The sequence below is a fragment of the Etheostoma cragini genome, chromosome 2 (assembly GCF_013103735.1).
Source record: "Etheostoma cragini isolate CJK2018 chromosome 2, CSU_Ecrag_1.0, whole genome shotgun sequence".
Taxonomy (NCBI): Eukaryota; Metazoa; Chordata; class Actinopteri; order Perciformes; family Percidae; genus Etheostoma; species Etheostoma cragini.
The window spans coordinates 13,417,062-13,438,367 of NC_048408.1; the positions used below are offsets into that span (position 1 = coordinate 13,417,062).

Here is a 21,306-nt window from a genome sequence, read left to right on the forward strand (position 1 = left end):
TTGCCTAACCTCTAGACCTAAGAGTCCTTCACAAACACAGAAATCACCTAACCATTGGCAAAAGGTAGGTTATCGTCTCAGGTAGCCAAGAAAGAACAGAACTAATATGAATATATTTATTGTCATGTAAAATACACTTACTTGGAAAAACCATGCTCTTTCGTTAGGACTTAAATTACTGGAATCTCAGTTCACTACCCGCCCCGCTTATTAAGTGGTCCATTATTCCGGACATATTTCCTATACTGCCTCTTGATGTTTTTGCCACTGAAGTGACACTGCTGTTTAGTGACGAAACAGGGATTATGAGCAACCCAAGTGCCAAAAAAAACAATCTCTATTTTATTTGACTGATAACTAATAAAGTTAATTAATTAAAAAGTGCACTACTTTGGCCATAGCTCTGTCCCTCTGCTTCGCTTTCATTTACCACGGAGTGTGACTTAATGTCTCCCCCACAACACTGCCTGACTATCTGTTACTGAGAATAATGTTGAAAGTGTCTCATGTGATAAATAATCACTCAAAGCAATTAAACAAAGTTTTGTGTTGGAGTTTGTAACATTTCAAAATCTTAATTTTGACTTAAAGATTTTCACAGTAAATGCATACCGGTTCCAAATCTTATTTTTCAAATCGGTTTCATTAACTACAAGGGGTAAAGGCCGTTTTACGCTTCTGCGTGGGCTCCGCACGGTGCTTTCGTCGTAGCCTACGTAAGTCGCCTGGTGTTTATACTTGTGCACTGTGTGTGTGTGGGGACTGTGTGGTAGAAAGAGAAGTGAGAGAGTACCTAGATTAGGACCAACTCTAGAGTCATAGCGAGAGAAACAAAGTGTTTCCCGTGTGCTTTATGACCACAGTGAGACATCTTTAGCAGGAAAAGTTAACCCTCTCCTTGATTTCATGTTGTTTATGGAGAAGAAGAACCAGAAAATGAGCCGGGGAAACGCAACGCTACCAAGAGACGGCCGAGGACACTGTGACATGTATGTTACAGGCCTGAAGCATGAGTAACCTGTTGACAGATACATTTGCAATGTTTTTATTCAGGTAAAGGAGAGACATGCTACATTAGTTGTTCGTTCTGCAGACTGTCCTCTGAGGGATGGAAGCCTCGGTTCTTGTTACAACTAGCACTCACATAATCATACTCCCCCATACATTTGTTGGTGTCACATGTAGTTACATTTTTTGAGGGGTGTAGGGTACGGCGTAGGCGCAAGGGGTCGGCGGGGGTGCGCCGTTGATTCTACGCAGAAGCATAAAAGGGCCTTAACGGTACATGCAATTGTATTGGACCCTTTCCCACACAAACATATTAAATTGGCGGACCAGAAGTTTGCTGCGCCCTGCACTTTGAGAGCTTTACACACACTCTGCACACAGTATAATTATCCCAGCTCAGCCTCTCGCTAGCTAGCGCCATAGCCAATGTGGAGAAGCCAGAGCTTAAAGAACCTCCGCTATCATTAGGTCTTCTGCTTGGGAACACTTTGGTTTCCCGTGAAACACAAAAACAAGAGGATAAGCCGAAAGTAGTGTGCCGCTCATTAGTGATTGAGTATGTTTCTGGCAACATGTCAAACTTTCTAACTCACTTGAAACGGCACCACGCGAATGTGAATATCACGGCTACATGGGAAAAAAACGAGCGTAGTCAGCAAGTCCCCTTGAGTTTAAAAAGACTTTTGCTGGTAATTTACATCCGGCCAAAGCGATAACGAATCATATCGGTGTTTTTATAGCAGCAGATCTACGACCGTCTTAAGGTTTTAAAACACATGGTAAAAGGGGATTGAGCCCCGCTATGAAATTCCTTCTCGTCCACATTTCGGCCAGAAAGTCATATCCCCCTTATTTGTTTAAAATTTGTGTGAAATGCTTTAAAAAAATTGTAAACTGATTGTTATTTACAAAAGTTCATAATAATCAACAAGCATATTTTTTGTTTCTTTACTTTTTTGGGAGCATTTCTTCCCTTACCGTACCAAAAAAACTAAACAAAAACAACAACTTGCGTGTATTAAATTGGGAAGCAATGATCGGTTTTGAAACCAAATCCTCTAAATGATTCCAAACATATCCAATAAAGAAATGATTCTACTGGAATCATAATTTTTTTTAACGATTCCAAGTAGGAATTGGCCCTCGATGTCCAACCCTAGATGTGATGTCAAGTAAGTTTTACATTTGGCAGCTGGCTTGAAACTGTGTTCAGTGCAAGAAATGTAAATGAAAATTGTATCCCACAATATAGAAAAATAAGATGTCCAAACTTAACTGCACTACATATTATGTTAGAACCATATGTTAACTTTAAGTCTAGCCATCATTCTGGATGCTGCATAGTATACAGTGTAAAAACACCTTAAACAAATAGCTGTCCAGCTGATTTTGACACAGCAGCAGAGGGAATACGGCTGAACATAGTCTAATGCCGATAATCATTGCTGCTGGTGTCACATTCTTCAGCTTTTTTTATTTTCACCACAGCGTGTGAAGGGCAATACCTTAATTCTAAGTGGAATATGTTTATCCTTCACAAATGTCAAACTGTTGTCACAGTGCCATTGCTACAACCGCCATGGTGTGTGGCAAGCAATTGCCCCATGGGCATATCAGACAAACACACAGGCACGGATTTCCAGCCACGCATGCCCACACACATCCAAACACACCTGTAAACACAAACCGTGCACTGGTATGTCACAAACTGTCTCCTCCTCTCATCACATTCGTATACAGTACACATCTCTTCCTCCTTCCCTCCTCTCCCACCCCAACCTCCAATCCACACGCAGAGCCTCCCCCGATGTTGTGGCCTGCCCGTGACAGTAATTGAGGGAAGCTGGCCGGAACAGTGTGAAGATGGGGGAGAAAAAAGGGAAGCAGAGGAGGAGAGAGAGATGAGAAGAGGAAGGGAGGGGGGGAAACCATTCATCTGAGACCCATGGATGTGGAATGGCATATTACAGGTCTAATGTGTAATTAGATAGATAGGGAATAAGGTCAGTGGGCTCTGAGAGGGGGAGATCGCTGTCGGCACAGTGCCATCTAGCGTTTACAAAGATGTATTTAGATGCCTCGTTGTCAGGCTGACAGTTGTGGAAAGAATAGGGATGAAATTAGAAGTTAACAATGATTTATGACATATTTCTCTTGTGAGATGGTTTGCTTCTCCAACTGTGTGAAGGGTTGCGGTCACATGCGCTGCCAGACAGTGTGGCATTTGTTATTATCGTCATGTGAATGTTTTACTGATGGCCAGCTGATTTGAATCATTTTAAAACTGAAACTTTGCTTACTTTTTTTAAAATTAAATAATTGTTTGAAGATTAAAGAAAATGGCAAACATTTTTACTACAGTTAATGAGGCAGACGGAGACACATTAAGACAACAGATGGACAGGTAGACCGTGTCGTTGTACTGTGTGTTGTCCATCTGCCTGCGTTCATGCATGTGTTTACATGTTTGCTATGGTAATGCTCCAGTCCCTAATGAAAGATCCCTGCCTCCCCTTCCTGCTTCCTGACAACAGGTGTTTGGTCCAGAGCTTTTGGAGACAGTCAGATCACATGACAGGAAGCTGCTAAAGCTCTTGTGAAACTTGTAAAAACAGAGACATTACCATCCTGGGGGCAGGAAAATATTCTCTCCCTGCATTTATAAGCCTTAAACATGTTTGTGCAGATAATATCCGGAAAAGTGTGACATAGAATGCCTGTCCATGTACACCATACAGGCATACTTTTTAAATGGAGTGCCGTGTTTCCATTACATTTTCTAGTTTAGTGTGAGCCCTTCTAAAAATTAGATATGTATACTGTATTTACACACTTCCACCACTCCTAAGCATTCCCTCCAAAATAAAGATTTTGCCAAATCATTTGATAGACAGAGAAAAACTGAATAAAGGAAAATGCTGTTTTTGAGATGTTACCCAGTTGTTCAGAGAAAAAGTAAGAGTCATTGTAGTTAACTGGCGGCATAATGTACTTATTTAAGTCAGCAACGATAATGTAACTTGCTCATAGTCGACATCAGTTCTGTAAAGTGTGGGGATGACTTGAATCAAATGCCAACAATTGTGATAATGAATGAATGGCTGAAGTCATTTATCAATAAGGATGTCATAATTTTAAATCAAAATGTGATGAGATTTTGGCTATCCAAATCAAAAGCAGGATCGTTGATTCCCCACAGTAGTTTTCTTTCTCTCCAGCCACACCTTCTCACGTACATCCAAAGAAAAATACACAAAACAGACACAGCATAGCTTACCGACTGGTAGCATGTAGGTAAAGACACAGGGTGGCGTTAGCGTTCCAGTAGCCTGCAGCTTGACGTTTCCAGATACCGAGGCCACCGCCAGAGTCGGCGAAAACAACCGACCCAATCTTCCTGCTTCCCTGATGTAACCAATGTGACAACATTTCCCGGTTCCAAATGACTAAATGTAAGGATTTGCTCCTTTATGTCTCTTTTATATAATAACATATTGAATATCTTTGGATTTTGGACTGTTGGTTGAAAAAACAACCAATCTGAAGAAGTCACATTGGGCTCTGGGAAATAATGATGGGCATTTGAAAACCAAAAATCAAGTGACCAAAAAATAAGTCATTAGTTGCAGTCTAGCTTGTGCCTCTGCATTGTTTTGAGAAATCTATCATTTTTTGATTGACCTGGGTTTGTTGTGAAGAATTTCATACTGAAACATTATTTTTTTTAAGGACTAAATTAACCCCTAAAAATCTAATCATGTGTGGCAAAACGCAAAAAGTATTGAAGAACTAAAAGAAATAATACAATTACTGTTAAAATTAATGCTGGAGGGCTAGTTACTCAGCTGTCTAAAACATTCCCAAATCAAACCGCTCAGCATATTCACATGTAACTTACAAATCTTTGTGTGCATGTGTGTTTGTTTGAGTGTGCATGAGTGAGTGTGTGTGCATTAGTGAGTGTGCGAGTGTGTGTGTGTGTGTGTGTGTGTGTGTGTTTGTGTGTGTGTGTGCGTGTGTGTGTGTGTATGTGCATGAGTGTGCACACATCCATGCCGGCACTGTCCTCTATCGTTCTATTACATGGGCCAGTGACTGCGCCATCTCTCCAGTTTCACCCCTCTGCTCTCCCAGACGTGTCATATTGCCCGGAGGGATGGTGTTGATGTGGGAGGCGAAGGGGGGGGGAGACAACACACATTATCTGTCTGAGAGCCGCTCAAACTGCTTCTATCTCTTCTCTGCTGACTTCAACATCTAACATTTGGTCCCAATAATCTAAGATTTCTTTTGTTCACTGCTCACTGGCAATTGTTCATTTTGAATGGCAATGACAAGCAGCAAAATGGGTGAAGAGGCAGTTCTGAGAGATAAGTAGTATAAAAAGTATTTTAGCTGGCAGTATGAAAATCATGTTCAATTAAAAATAAAAAGAAGGACTTTGGAGGGCTATATTGCAAGATAAAAATACAAAAACATTTCAATACAAACCAACCAGATGGCCTTGGCTTTAGCTTGAATCAAGTCTGCCCCCTGGTGGCAACATGATATCTAATCCATAAATCCAACTGGAGCCGTGCATTTTACAAAAGATCAGCTTAGCTATGTGAGTAGAGGTGAGGTGATTGTAAAATAATAACTATAAAGACGATTGCCATTTAAAATGTAATCACTGTTTTGTAAGGACATTTTACACTAATCAATGTCTTATCAAAAAGCAAAGGTCTGTCAGTAAAGATACTGTACGAGATGTCAGCATGAAGGCGAAAGAAACTTATGAGTCATATTATCTTCATAGGCAATCTTTGGACTCAACATTGACTAAGCATGTGACCTTATTCTGTTCAGACTGGTAGGTTTCTCTTTCGGTTCATCTTGCAGGCGGAAAAATGAACAGGAAGAAATATATATGTTAATATTACAAGTAACTTTAAGAACAAAAAAGGGTTTTCAGGTGTGACAAAAAAGTATTTCATCCTGAGCTTCCGGTCACATCGTGGCATGTTTTTCTTAATTTTATTTAATATTACTCAAATTGTTTTATCAACGACGGTGTTTGTCTCTTTATAAATCTCTTGTCATCACTTCCTCTGCATCCCACACAGTTTTTAGGATAATAGGTCAGTCCGGATCAGACCATACTGTATCGCCTCTGAAGTAATCATCTCGAATCCATTCAGTAAACGCCCCTGCACCCCCTAACCAAAGCAAACACACAGGAAGTCAGCATGCAGCAGTACGAGCAGAACCAGAGGGAGAACATTTTATGTGGACCTGATTCACAGAATGTAGCTGACCTCACCGATTTCACAATCAGCAGCAGAGTCTTAATTCTGATGGCAAGAAAAACAACAGGGCAGAGATGACTGACCACGCCCTCAACACAGAGCAAACACTATGGCTCCAGCTCACCTTTTTTATTAAAGCTGCATTTTACGTCTCCATGCTCAGTTCTAAATACACTGGGTGTTCTTCGACATATCTAATGAGAGGTTGGCATATGAAACCAAACACAAGTACTACACAATTCTGATTTCCTATGAATTTTCTAACTTACCTTCCTGTGATACTAATGTCAGACATTTTAATCAAGCTGGTTCTCAACTGAACATGAAGGCATTTGGACCACGCACACACAGCTTTAGCCGGAACTCATTTAAGGGACAGAGCTGTAATGTGATGTAACAGTATGCTGAAAAACCCCTACACACATCTGGGAGATTGTGGAAGAAAATGCGTATTCCATCTACTGCAAATTACATCAAGACTGCTCACTGTGGATAACTGTGGGCAGAGTTTTTTTTCAACTTTACTGCACTGAATATATCAGTTAACACAAAATGATAACTAATAAATAACTAAATAATAAATATCTCAACAGTGAGCTAGAAATTGCACAAAAAATGTCAAAAAATACAAATTTAAAATAAAAGATGTAATGAAAAGAAACTGATGTTGATGTGTTGAAGCCCCCAAACCACTTTGCTTGTTTTTTACTACCCTCTCCTTGGTGCTGTCCTGCTTAACAACTTGATTGCATTAAAGGTCTTTATGCTCTAAAACTGAACTAAAGCAGGGCCACAACTTGGCAACTCTGCCACAAGAAGACAAGTGTCATTCTGGTTTTATCACTGGAAAAAATATATAAAAAGTACAGTTTTCCCTTTTTGGTGGATGCATTTAAACTGACAATGTGACACTATGAAAAGGACTCCATTAGGTCTTAAATATGTCATAAAGCCACTGTTTTCGTTTGTGTAAGCATATCTTCAGGTGCTGCCCGTAATCACTGTCATAATAAGGAGGAACGATGTCACTTCCATGTTAATCATTATCCAACCTTGGCCAACGTGGTAAGTACTCAAATGCCACCTTTATTACCCAGGCTGCAAGAGTGTGTTTTCATCCTGTCCACATCCTGGAAAAATAAAACAGCTGTGAAATGACTATACAATACGTTTTAATATCTCCAAACAGAATAAGGGAACTAAAATCTGCTCAATATTAGCATGTGCCAGAACTTTGGTCAGAGCAAACCACGACAAGTCAACTGTTGTAAAAAAATGTATTAGTTAGCAATTTGACAGCTCATTATTTCCCCTTTTTCTGTCTTATGTATCTATTTCAGCATAAGTGTGGCGGTGGCCCAGTGATTTGAGACAGTATGTGGGTGTGGTGGCTGCTCCAAGTGCATGTGACAGGCACAACAAGAAAACGTCAACGGAAGAAATGCCTGAGTGCTCTTAGCTCCCTCCCCCCCTCCGCCTTCCCTCCACGCTCTGCTCTACATCTGCAGCATAGTGGTAAAAGATATGTTGCCTTATATGCCTCTGACACACTCACAATCGGCTTTTTGAAGTAAGTAAGTAAGAGTGTGTGTGTGTGTGTGTGTGTGTGTGTGTGTTGTGTGTGTGTGTGTGTTGTGTGTGTGTGCATGCGTGATGAAATGGGACCAAGGGTGGCGCACACATTACACTTAGCAGCTACTCTGAACGCTATCCAGTTCACCACACAAAATCGGAAACATTGGAATTTATTGTGTTTACCGTGTGTGACAAGCAAATATGGTTGTCAAAACTATGAATTAATGTGCGTTTGAAACTGTCACTACAAGTTTAATATTAAAGAAAATAAGACTAGAAGCCATTTCAAAAATACTACTCAAGGCAAGCTTTCAGCTTTTCATGGGTTCACACAAAAACAACAGGCCTCATTTCCGTTGGAAGTGAAATCCCATTTCTAGTAGTGACATTATGAAGTAATGTGTCGGGCGCTCAGAGAGCTCAGTTGTTAGAGAGAGCAGGCGCCCATAGTTACTCCTCGACGCAGCGGGCCGTGTTCACCTCCGACTCGCGGCCCTTTGCTGCATGTCATGCCCCCTCTCTCTTCCCTTTCACTTCTTCAGCTGTCCTGTCAATAAAAGGTCTAAAAATGACCAAAACATAATCTGAAAAAATAGGAGGAAAGGAAGTAATGTTTCATGTCATCGTTTTATACCAAAATGAGTGAAAACGTGTTAAATGCAAGCTGTTACGTAAAAACACTTCAGTTACCATGAGAGCACGATTCACCATTTCCCAAGAGGACGTCGTGCTTGGCATTTGGTGCCCAAATGTCAATAGAAGCAAGAAAACATATGTTGAAATATAACAATAATCGCACTAACCTCCAGTGTGTCCTGTCATTTACACTCAGCATGTACACTAAATTTCTAAGAAATATTTCCATATTGTAAGCCAACGTTGCTTGGAATTGTGTGGGATGAATCTTTTATTTAGATATGAACAGCCTAAATTAAATAAAGTGTGTAACAAACACAATAGTAATTTAAAACATAAATTTAAACAAATAAATTGTGAACAGGGTGAATTGAGAGCACAATTTTATAACAATTAATCATGCAGGCATAGAGACATTGCAATTGCAAATTTCCCATTTAAATGCAATATCTGCCAAAATAACGTTTGTGTTTTTTGGCTAGCTACAAACAGTTTGGTTGTAAATATAGTGCATAGTTTAACTTATGGTCAGATGTGTAGATGCTATGTACCAGTATTTGTCCAGATCTGTTGCACGGCCTAGAAGAAGATAAAAAAAAAAGTAGGTTTTGAGCATCGCGAGATATTGCAAAAAGAAATTCTTAGCGGAAATGGGCGTGACCTATATTATCCGATTCAGCTCGATTCAAGCAACAAGTGGATCTAAAGTTTTCTAATATGGGATGTGAAATGTTTGAGTTCTAGGCAAAAACACGTTTTATGTTATCATGGCGCCACCTAGTTGTACATAAGTGTAATTTCTGGTACATATGGTCCATGAACCACTGTACGTCTACATAGTAAATTTGCGGTTGCTCACATTAGTGTAAGTGGTGAGGCCAAACCTGGGTCCCATAGGCCAGGCCTACTCTGACGAGTCGGTACCCAACTGTAGGCGTTGCCTCAGGAGTGGCCCTATATGGTACCCTCAAAATCTCGTAAAAATCGGATGAGCCGTTTATGACATATACACTTTTTGTACTTGGAGCACCCCCTAGGGGCCACCTTTCGTAACATTTGTTTTGGAGCATCAGAAGGTCATGCAAAAAAAGATTCTAAAGTTTTGCGTTAAAAGATTTTATTTTGGCCAAGATATGACAAAAGTTTCTGCTTATTTTGCGCAATTTGAATCCAATAAAAATTCTTTTGACAACTTTTGTCAGGTCGGTCTGAAGATGCTAGATACCAAGTTTCGTGCAGATCGGTTGCACGGTCTAGGAGGAGTCCGAAAAAGTAGGTTTACGATAAATCACGATTTTTCACACATACCAATCTAGGCGGCAATGGGCGTGGCAATATCAGGAGATTCAGCTTCATTCAGGGAACGCGTGGGTATGTGTATTTTTAACGTGCAATATACAGTACAGTTTTAAGGTTTTAAGGCCAAAAGTGCCGCCCCGCCCACCATGTACAGTTTAGGCTGTAGTATCAGTTTTAGGAGGAAAAGATTAATAAGAAAACTTAGGAAACCAATAGGGTTCCACAGCTCGGCCTGATCTATGAACGCGTTGCCTTGCAAACGCGATTCCCAGCACCCTCGGGCTTGGCCCCCTAATGAAAGATTGGCTTTGGCATAATATTGAATACAGTGTGAGCCCTCTCTGATCCAGTATCCAGCAGAAATGTCTCACTTCTGCTAAACAATAAAGAATCAAACGGACCCTGGTGGAGTGTAAAGAAGATGTTCCAAAGTCAAACTGGCCTAAAAAGTGAGAAAGCATAACCTGATGTAGACTATATGTATGAGGCCACTTCTTGATTAACAATTGAAACACAACTTTGGGAATATAAATAAGTTGAGGAAAGTATTCAATAAAAAACTGAGCATAGTGTTAACAGCTCTACTGGCGAGACGGGCAAGGAGGAAGAATTTAAGGCTTACTGCTTATCAGGCTGAACTGAATGAATGGATCAATTATGTGGGTATTAAAAAGTAACCTCAAGTATGAAAACAACCCCTCCCTCTGTCTGGCTGTTATCCCTTTACTCATGAAAAGGGTTCTAACAGGAGGACTTCGAAGCAAAAATAGCATAACAAAGGCTCTATCAGCAATACAGTATACTGAATTGTGTGTGCTTAACCTAAGTCACGGTTTGTGATGTGCCTTTGACGGAATGTATCTGCAAATAGTGGAGGATGGGCTAGAGCATGTATGAAATTCTTATGGGACAACAGTTACATTGAACCTTAACAGAGAACTTCACTGGAACGTTTAACCTCAATGGGAAGAGCACTGATTCATCATGTATCCCAAAATAAGTTTGGATTAATCACTTTAATTCTCTAGGAAGTGTCAGGGTGAAAGGCCAGTGTGTAAAGTCGCGCAGAGCCTAGACTCATAGCATTGTGAAATACCACATATTGTGTAGAATTGCTTCCCAGGAACGAGAGGCTATCAATAGAAGTGTGTCTCTACATGGCTATTAGAAAGCTGGCCCCATGCTGATGCCAAAACTAAAGTATGAAGTCAGACCGTTATTGGCATACTTCACAAACATTTGTTAACATAAGGCTGACCTTCAAAAGGCTCAAATACAAAAAAAATTCTAAGATTAATTTTGGGCTTTTTAGCCTTTAATTGATAGGACAGTTGTAGACAGTAAGGGGACGGGGAAACATGCAGAAAGGGCCAGAGGTCGGAATCAAACCCCGGGCATGTGCATTAAGGACTGAGGCTTGGTACATGTGGCGCAAGCTCTACCAGGTGAGGGTGAGGTGAACTTATACCATTTGACATTTACTACTAAATGTGCTTATCAAAAACAAAAATATCTGTATGCACAAGCTCACGCTTTGATGTGGAAATGACACATGACGGGTAAACAGAACTACACAAAAAAAACTCACAAAGGGTTGAATGTGTTCTGGTACTACGATTCATGCGTTTTAAAATGTGTCTAGATTTGGTGTCAATGCTTAATTAGAATTAATAAAAATTGTATTTGTGTAAATCTGTGACCTGCCGAGTGTTAGACTTATAAGAACAGTCCGCGTTTGGCAATCAAATGGACAGACAATAAAACCTTTTAACAAGTAATAAAAGGGGAATTTCAAATGAACAGTCAGCAGCAGGTGATTTCATTCCCAGGGAGATCCTAGGTATTCCCCTTCTCGGCTGTCAAGCACAGTGGTTTGGATTGTGCTGCAGTGTTGATATGCAAAGCAGGGTTTGGTAGAGTAAAGTGTGAATGATAAGAAATTAAAAATATAAACACCGGAAAATCAAATCAGGGTAACATTTTTGAAGATTCCTTCTCGGAGGCAACATGTAGCATTAAAATTCCAAGCCCTTGGAGGATAAACTGAGGTGTGTAACTCAGAGGAGGTTCAGTGAGAAACACCATTGAGCTCTGACAGATTAGAATGATGCATATCACTATTGACCACTCTTCTCCAAACTTAGTAACTAAATGTAGCAATGAAGAGGAGGACATTCTTCCAAGAGCATTTTTTCTGACCAAAAGAGCATGCCAAATGCACTGATGTCATAAAGTCAAGCCCTACCAAAGGAAAACCCCTGTGGAAGACATGTTTGATGATGGCTGGGTTGTTATTAAAAGCGAGCTTTGAATGTCCCCTTCAAAGTCCCTTTTTCCACAACATAAAATAAAACTGTGATCCGTTTATTCTTCCATACTTTTAAACATAAAAAGGCATAACCCATAACGTCTGTAATGATTCACAGTGCTCTTTTCTCACACACACAGACAGACAGACAGACAGACAGACAGACAGACAGAGACACACACAAAAGCACAAGCAGGGCAGACACACATGCGCACGCACCCAGGGGACTTCCAGACCAACACACCTCCACCCACACTCACCCTTCACCGCTACAGGCTGTGAACCCTGAGATGAACACATATTTGACATAGGTCTGCTCACATTTACGCAGATAAACTAAGAATTAAGGCTACTGACACAGATTCCCCCGCCCAACCCCACTCCATTACTGCTGAATTTGATATAATGCATGACTAAAAACTCCCAGAGCCGCAACCACATCAGACAATTAGCGCCAATTTAACCCGCTGCTGATAAGCCGAGTAGTCATCTGATAATCAATAATCATTTGCTTCATTTCATTGGTCACCTAAAAGGAGTACTTCCATTTTGTGCTGCTCTATACCACCACTTCACTACATTTCAGAGGAAATGTGTACATGTTTCAACACACTAAATTTTATTTACAACTACACAAAACATAAGTTGGTAGGCCTTCATAAACAGCCCAGCATTTACAAACATGTAGAGTAGTTGATCTCAGCTTGACCAGATACAACATTAGTATGCTTTTTAATATGCATTAATCTAATAATCCAATAAAGTGACATAACTCTGACAGACACATATCTGCTAAATATTTTTCTGCACAGTGTGAGAGCTACATTAAAATTACAATTTTGAATGATACTGCATTTTCTACATTGTGGTATGGTTCATTCAGGTTCATAATTGTATTTTGAGGTTGTACCAGAATAGGGTTACATGGTTTCATTTTCAAAAAATACTATATGTTTGTTGTAGCGCACATTGCTACAGATCCTTTTTTCAGCCTGTGTGTTTAGGTCTCTGTTTGAGCTACAGAGTGGGTGAGACGTAGCATGCTAGCACTAGCACGCTACAGTTAGCCACCTCGTCTCTGGTAGTTACGTAGAAAGCCGTGCAGAATTTGAACACCTCACCTGGATACTGAAGGCAGAGGACATTCAGAAACCTGTATCTCGTGGCCAGAGTGTCTCAGTGGTAAAGCAGGCACACATGTAATTCGAGGTTTATGCCTCAACGCAGAGGTCCAGGGTTCGAATGCCACCTGTGACGATTTCCTGCATGTCCTCCGCCTCTCTCCCTTAACTGTCCTGTCACAAATTAAAGGCGGAAAAGCCCAAAATAATGGGTGAAAAAGGTGGCCTTTTCCAAAGAAACTAAAGGTTGAAGAGCTTGTTCCATGTTTTGTCTGAGTGAACTTTTTAATGACAAAAAATAGGTCTGACACTTGACAGCAGCAGACACCACACTAGCATTGACCTCACTGATAGCGTTAGCTTTTAGCCATATGCATGCCGGTGCAGGTTTTGCATATAGGAAATATTTGCCTCAAATGAATCCTAAACCATGTTCATATCCTTACATTTAAAAAACAAAACTCACTCAGCCTCAGCCCAGTGTCACCCCTCATTAAATCTGATGACAGATGTGATGTATTTTATTTTGATACAGAGGCGTAGCTAGCAACCACTGTGCCATCTATGACAAACAATCAAGTCTATCCAACCTCACCTCACACAAGACACATTTACTGATCGGTCACATTGCTAACAGAGGCCTGGCACACCGTGTTTGACTGGTTGTTTTCTCCTCCATCGAGGCCACATGTAATTATAGGAAATTACATTCCATACAAAATTCCAGCAGTGGTTAAGCAGGTTTAACAATGGAGAAGCATAACATTATAGTTTCACTATGACTTGTCAGGTTTAAATTTGAATATAAGGCACACAATCACCATTTGTTTTTTAAAAGGTATATATATATATATTTCCTAAACATTACCTAATACAGCAACAGCTGTTTTACACACAATAGCTGCTGTCTCTTCCATCATGAATATAGACGTGCATTCCTATCATTTTGTGAAAGGCCTCTATTGAAATGATGCATTTAGTCAACTACTCTGTTAACAAATCAGCTGTCACAAACAGCACCCAGTGAAAACTCTATTTGTGTCTGCTTGCCAAAAAAAGTGAACCATGTTTTTGTTGTTAGTTTCAGTTCATCACAGATTACCTAAAACATCTGGTTTGTCATATTTTTCAGAATTTAGTTAGACACTGTCTGAATTACTAAAATCAGCAATCCAGCCAACCGCCGCACACAAAAGTCCAACGTTTCATGTGTATAAACTGCTTTCTACTCCTTTAAAAAGTGAACGTGTTGGTGAATATGTTAAAGCACATCTGACATGATCAAGGCCTCACTGCAATGACAGAAAAGAAACATGTGGGCAGGCCTGTAATAAAATAAGTAGGCTACGTACCTACGTATTTGGTTTTGGCTTTTCAAAATACATTTTCCAGGATCATCTTGCTATCCAAAATCTACTAAAGGTGATGTCAACGGAAGTAATTTGCACTATGTATTTCATGTATCAATATGACTACTAGATTATGAGCACAGGCTTGAGGCTCTTACAAGCACTGGCAGCACTTGGCAGTTGTTAATTGTTATAAACTGAGTCAAAAAAAAAATACAAATACAAAAATAAAACAACAGACAACTGAGATGTACAGATCTCAACAACAACGCCAGAGAAAAACCAACCAGACAAACACCATCTCGCGGTTTACCATTGCATATGTCCTAATGCAAGCAGATTAATGCAAAGCCAACACGTATGCTGGTAACAAACAACAATCTCATCTCTCAAGACTCATTCAGCGGCCACTGCGGGTATATAATTAATATTAGTGTTTTATCTTACCGTGGTTGGCTTGTGGGGATACGCTGCCACATCACAAGGCGCAGGCGGCGTTGCTTGGAGTTGAATATCGAGAGAAGGTCTTAAGTTGTAACAGGAGTAGGCCTACTGGTCACTGATGGCCGGAGACGCGTGTTAATCCTGTTTGTTGTACAACAAAACTGTCTCTCCACACTGCAAGATTTCATTGGAAGTTTGGAAATGACTATTTTGAGTGAATTTATATTCAGGAAATGATCTTGGGGGCAACTGTCGAGTGCATACATGTTCCAAGAACAGGTGAATCTCCCTGGCGGTAGAGCCGAGTTTGGCTGAATCGTTGCGGGGGTGATGGTGGCGATTTCTACCCTGCTGTTAGCTTCGTTTAAGCTAGCCAAATCCTCACTTGTTTCACGCAGTTCTTCTTTCTCCAACCGTGGTTTCTTTACATATCTTGCAATTGATATTTGCTTCAACATGTTATTAATATAACTTTTAATCGGTCTGTTATTTATTTAACCACAAAGCCAGAATACTTCCGAACCGATGGCAAGCACGTACACACTTCGCTCGGGCAACGGTCGGTCAAAGGTCAAACCCGCCCATGCTGGTATTACAACACAAGAGTTTTTCTTAACCAACAAAGTTAAGGAGATATCTTTCAAAATGCTGTGCAGATTCTACCCAACTAATCATTATCTGCAGAAAATGAAAAAAGACATTAATATCAGCTGTACTTTTGAGAAGAACTGGTACATTTATTTTGGTCTTGCCTATACACCAAGAATCCATGGAGCAGATAATCACATTGTATTGCTGTTCATATTTACCCTCAATTCACGTTACTTGGCGAAAATGTATTGTTTCAATTTACTCAACATAACAGAAAGCTTTATTCAGAGTAATACACAATACATTTTTATAATTGTTGTCATATTTTATTTCCATAAGTAAAAGTTTTTTGAGCTGGCTGCCAATACTCTTTTTTTTTTTTTTTTTTTTCTATTTCTACTTGTACAAACAAAAAATTTGTTAGCTCATATGACGTTTGTAAGCTTATACAAATATTTGTATGAAGTTCTTTTCTTGGTTTTGTGTTTTTCCCTTTGGCAACCCCCTGGCTCTTTTAGATTGTAGATTGTTAAGATGTAAAAAAAATAGTACAGCTCCAGGGGCGCCCGGGCAGCTCCCCTGGTAAACCGGGCGTCCATATGCTCAGTCCTCCACGCAGCGGCTCAGGGTTCAAGTCCAACCTGCGGTCATTTGATGGGTGTCTTCCCCCTCTCGCTCCCCCATTTCTTGCCTACAGCTGTCCTGTCTGTTAAAGGCTAAAATGCCCATAAAAGTAACAGTGTGGCTCCAGAAGTAAAAATCCCATTGATTGTCCCCAAAGGATTTTGATTATTAGCCATAATGTCTAAACCATCCAAAGTAGACGAGGTTGTGAAATGAAAGTTTGGTAGCTGGTTGACTTGGATCCAGACATAAAACTCTTTACATAGGCTAGGCTAAGCAAATTGCAAATGATAATAGACAAGAGCCGTTAAAAATACATGTCCCATCATAATTTTTTGGTTTGGGTTTGTTTATGCTGTGCTGTTTACATACTGAATGGCCAGTAATATGCCATTCAGCCCCAGCAGATCTTTCACTACGTTTACATGCACAAAAAATTCCAGTTTTTTCCCTTCTTCCGAAAAAGACGATGTTCTGACTGAGCTGTTTACACATGCTGATGAAAGTGAATATTCCACCAATATTTCCCCTTACATGTAGCCGTGCAAAATACAAATTCTTTCAAAGGTCACCAGCGGTGGCGGACTTGCTGCACCAATGCACAGAGCTGACCACAAGACGTAAACAGGCAAGAGGCAGTCAAATCCCTGATTGAGACGCATATTCCAAATGTGCTGTATTCATGTCCAAAGAATGCCTCTATAACCTGAATAATACCGGAATATCCCAGGTCTTAAATAGAAAAGGCTATGTTCGGAAAAAGGCCTTTTCTATACTCAACTCTCACATTTCTGTTGTCATATTAACTTGTCATTTTGAAATCTAAGTAAATAAGTCATTATCCCACTGATCTCCTTTCTACGGCCCTGTAGGCCAAAACACAAAAGCATTTCTAAAAACACATTTTAGAAAACACAAAAAAGAAAACAACATTTCCCAAAAATAAACAACAATTTACAAAACACATTCCCCAACAGCAACAGCCTTGTGGGAGCCTTTTCCCACTTATGGCTACTGGTGTAGACCTACATCAATTTCCCTCAGGAAGAATTATATTTTTATATTTCATTACATCATCCATACCTGTGAGAGTCAGCAACGTGTTGCAAGGCACCCAGTCTGCAAAAAATCCAAAAGGAGAAGGACTTCCGTTGGTTGCAGACTGACCGATCCAATGCATCCAATCAGCAACCAGGAATCAATGTCCAGTTTCCAGTTCATTCCTCCTATCTATCTATCTATCTATCTATCTATCTATCTATCTATCTGTCTTGAGTCTCACTGTCACTCCCCGATGTGAGTCCAGTGCAGATTTTGAGTCGCTCACTGTGCGACAAGAATCTTACAAGGTGCTGACAAGAGACTTCTGTAATATAAATTCCTTAAAAATGGATCTACTTAACGAAGTTCGTTCACTGCTGGTTACAAGTTAGCAATCAAAAACAACAAAAGGCTCTAAGTTGAATGGCGTTTTCAGCTATCGTTAGCAATCGAACAATCATAGATAGCTAAAACGTTTTTTCAAATGATTTCCATCTTCTGTTAATGTTTGTAATGAGAAAAGTTTATTATTTCATGGATTTCACAAATTTGAGTATGTCACGTAATGATGTAAACCGTTTAAATCTGAGCAAGTGGGACTCAAAATTGCACTTGACTCACATCTGGTAGTGACACTCACCAGATGTTGTTTTGGTTTTCTACTTTGCCTAATGTTGTGTTAGTGAAAAGTCGTTGTGTTTTCTTAAATTGATCTTGTGTTTCGTGAAATGTTGTGTTTTTTGTAAATGTCTTGTTTTCTGAATTGTTGTGCTTTTGAAATGCTGTTTTGTGTGAAATGTTGTTTTTCCTTTTGCTCTTGTGTTTTGTCCTTCAGGGCCACCGTACCTTACAGTTAGCTATGCCCCTTCATGACTAACCCCTAACCCACACCCCAAGGTTAGTAGCTGTTCTGGGGCCTTTCATCATATCAGCTGATGGGAGTATAGCTTACACTCTGTTGCCATGGAGCTGTAGCCCTACTGACATTTCCACTAGGCTACTGACTTTAGCGTTCAAGTTATGTGATGAAAAAAGAAAAGAAAATTTCAACATTTAAATGACAGTTTCATGACAAATCATATGATCGAAAGCTCCAGAGCTGCTCTTGAACAGACCATAGGTAAGATTGTTTAGTCAACTTCTGTTTCTGGGGGTCAAGATTGAACTTTTAAGACTCAAAATGAGTTGCAACATCCAGTAGCCTGCATGCAGCTGCGTTTACAAAACGAACCGCCAAACAACACTTTGATTAAATTCCACTCGGAAGGAGTTAGTTACCGTCATCTCACATACAGTAGGATCGAGGAGGAGCAGAATTTAACTCTGACTGCGTCTGCTGTCAAAACTAGTTGAAGCAGCGCATGCGCAAAATCGCACCACTGCAGCAAAAAAATGATGTCACCCATTCAAAACAAGCCCAGACACACACCGACGGGTTGCTGGACAGGCGATGCACGGTGTAGGCTACTCATCCGACCCACAGAACTGGACAAGTTGCCGAGCCGGGGACGGTCGAACACATCCACAACACCGAGCCCTCATTGTTCGACACGCGCTCTTTGGTGCTTTTGAGCCGTTCCTGCTCCTCAGACTACCTGTCAAACAGGCAAAGTGACAGATCCACGGCGTTTTCGCTGCAGATTTCTGGACACGACAATGACTCTGGAGGATGATCTGACAACAGCCGCGGCGATGGGAAACACGGCAGATGTGGAGTATCTCCTCCGGGCCGGAGCTGAGGTTAACGGCGAGAACTGTTTCGGTCGAACCGCTCTACAGGTCAGTGTCTCCAGCGATGAGCTCCGTCCGCAGACAGAGCGCATTACTCCACTTAAATGGGTTTCCGTAACAGCATTTACATCAATAATCTCCTCCAATGACAACCAGTAATGCCAAGTGGGGGGGGACATTTTCACCCAAGCTTTTTAAGATATATTCTTTATTTAGGCTGCTCAGAAAGCAACCCACCGAAATAGGACGGGCAGTCGCGTGAGTTGTTGAGGACTTGTGTGATTAAACTTCGGCTTTAGGCCTATTTTATTGAGCACAAACGCGTTCCTATGGAGGTAATATGTCGACTAGGCCTAATATAAATTACCATCTATAGCTAAATAAAACGAAACTATAGCCTACGTCTGCATGCAGCCTTTATACGGCTATACGAGTTACAACAGACAGGCTATTGTTGCTTTGGGTGATTCATTTCCCCATAGGCTATCAATCGGGCAAAAAACGAAACATTAGTGTATAGGACAAGCCTATTAAGATATAAAGTCTTATGGTTGCGTTAAAAGTAGAACATATTCTTAACGCTTCCAGTTCTTTGACCTATAAATAACGTCCATAAAATATAGGGGCCTGTTCTTCATTTTTAAAATAGGCTATTTCAGCAACAGGCAAACAGAATTATACAGGCTTCTAATCTATGTAATGATAATCTAGTTTTTATTAGGCTATTTATAGCCTAATTAAAACGGCCGATGCCTCTTTACATGCAGTCTGAGTATTCCTTTGTATCACGATAACGCCTAGTCACAGATATTGCACTAAGGAAAAACCCAAGTCTCCTGTCCTCAAGTGAGCTTCACATAGAATTTGTCTTTAAGATGAAAGAAAAAGAAACTAAATTCGAGGAGTCTCTAAAAGGCTGCTGCTCAAATCATTCGCCTACAGGCAGGGTTTTTCTCAGTTTATCGCATTGTTTTGGTGCGTTAAAGGCGCACGCAGCGGCTCAGTATTTTCCTATTTCGACTTACACATATGAGTGGAGAAAATGATATTGTAACTGGGACATATGTCACCCTGCTGTGTCTCTTTGCAAGTCTATTATCTCCAGCGTCAGTTGACAAGCTCATAATGGCGAGGTCCTTCTAATGTGGTTTCCCAAATATATTTCCAAATCCGATTGATGAAATATCTGGGTGAAAATTGAGTTATTATCAGGTCAGCGTTTTTGTTTTTGTTTTTTAAATTGCAGGTCAAACTCTTCAAGCACTCACACACACAACTTTTTTGTAGAAGTAATCAAACCAAATGGCCTATTCTAACTGTGGGTTACATTCTTCTGAAGGTGATGATGATGGGGAGCACGCCTGTGGCTCACCTGTTACTGAAGCACGGAGCGGATCCCAACGTGGGGGACCCAAGCACCGGGACCACCCCGCTGCACGACGCGGCCAGGGCGGGCTTTCTGGACACTGTGCGGTTGTTGGTGCAATTCCTGGCTGACCCGCAGACCAAAGACAATGCAAACAATCGGGCTATCGATTTGGCTCGAGAGAACGGCCATGAAGATGTGGTCGATTTTCTACAGTCTCTGTAAAAAATAACCAGTGACATCCCTTGTTGTAAATGGAGGCTCTGGCAAACGGGGCCTGAAGGGGCCTGCAACAAAAATTTGGCATTCGAATGTTTTTTTTTTTTGTATTTATTTGTCAATTTTTTTTGCTCATAGTCATTTATTTTTTTTGTTGTTTGAACGAAATAAGGGTTAGGCTCAGGGTCGTTGTTATAATAAAACAATCGATCTAAAGCCAGGCTGTTTGGGGGTATTATAAAATGATATTAACACGATGTGTGTATATAATATAATAATAATAATATAATATTATAAGGAACCCCACTTTAAATAGTGTACAGTTTTAAAATAAGGTTTGTAATATTGTATTTTTAAAATATTGTTGGTTATAAGCCATAGTGAAGATCTTCCCATGTCAAATATTTAACCAAAGCCATTTAAAATGTTTTGCACTTAATATTAGTGTCTAAGGAATTCTTTGAGCATTATCTTTATTCTGCAGAGACTTTGAGTCCCACTTGATTTTTGTACAAATGCTATTCCAGAACTCGCATATTATGCACTTTATTAAAATCTGGATTTAGGCTAGGCCTATTGGAAGTGTTTTAAGATTAACAGATTAGAAACAGTAATAACATGGTTATGCTTTACCTTTTGTCTAAATGATGGATTAAGCAACGGTACCAGAGAATAAAAGACCAATTCAAAATCAATCGAGTGATTT

The 21,306-nt window shown here is 40.3% G+C and overlaps 1 protein-coding gene and 1 long non-coding RNA gene across 2 annotated transcripts; both read left to right on the forward strand.

Moving 5' to 3' along the window:
* The first annotated feature begins 9,356 nt into the window (after positions 1 to 9,356).
* Positions 9,357 to 9,809, forward strand: LOC117958499. Its single transcript, XR_004659741.1, has 2 exons — positions 9,357 to 9,502; positions 9,710 to 9,809. It is a non-coding gene; the product is annotated as an uncharacterized LOC117958499 (long non-coding RNA).
* An 8,858-nt stretch (positions 9,810 to 18,667) lies between these two features.
* Positions 18,668 to 21,286, forward strand: cdkn2a/b (cyclin-dependent kinase inhibitor 2A/B (p15, inhibits CDK4)). Its single transcript, XM_034894267.1, has 2 exons — positions 18,668 to 19,063; positions 20,355 to 21,286. The coding sequence occupies exons 1-2, from the start codon at positions 18,941 to 18,943 to the stop codon at positions 20,604 to 20,606; spliced, it is 375 nt and encodes a 124-aa protein (XP_034750158.1). The 5' UTR covers positions 18,668 to 18,940; the 3' UTR covers positions 20,607 to 21,286.
* The last annotated feature ends 20 nt before the right edge of the window (positions 21,287 to 21,306 follow it).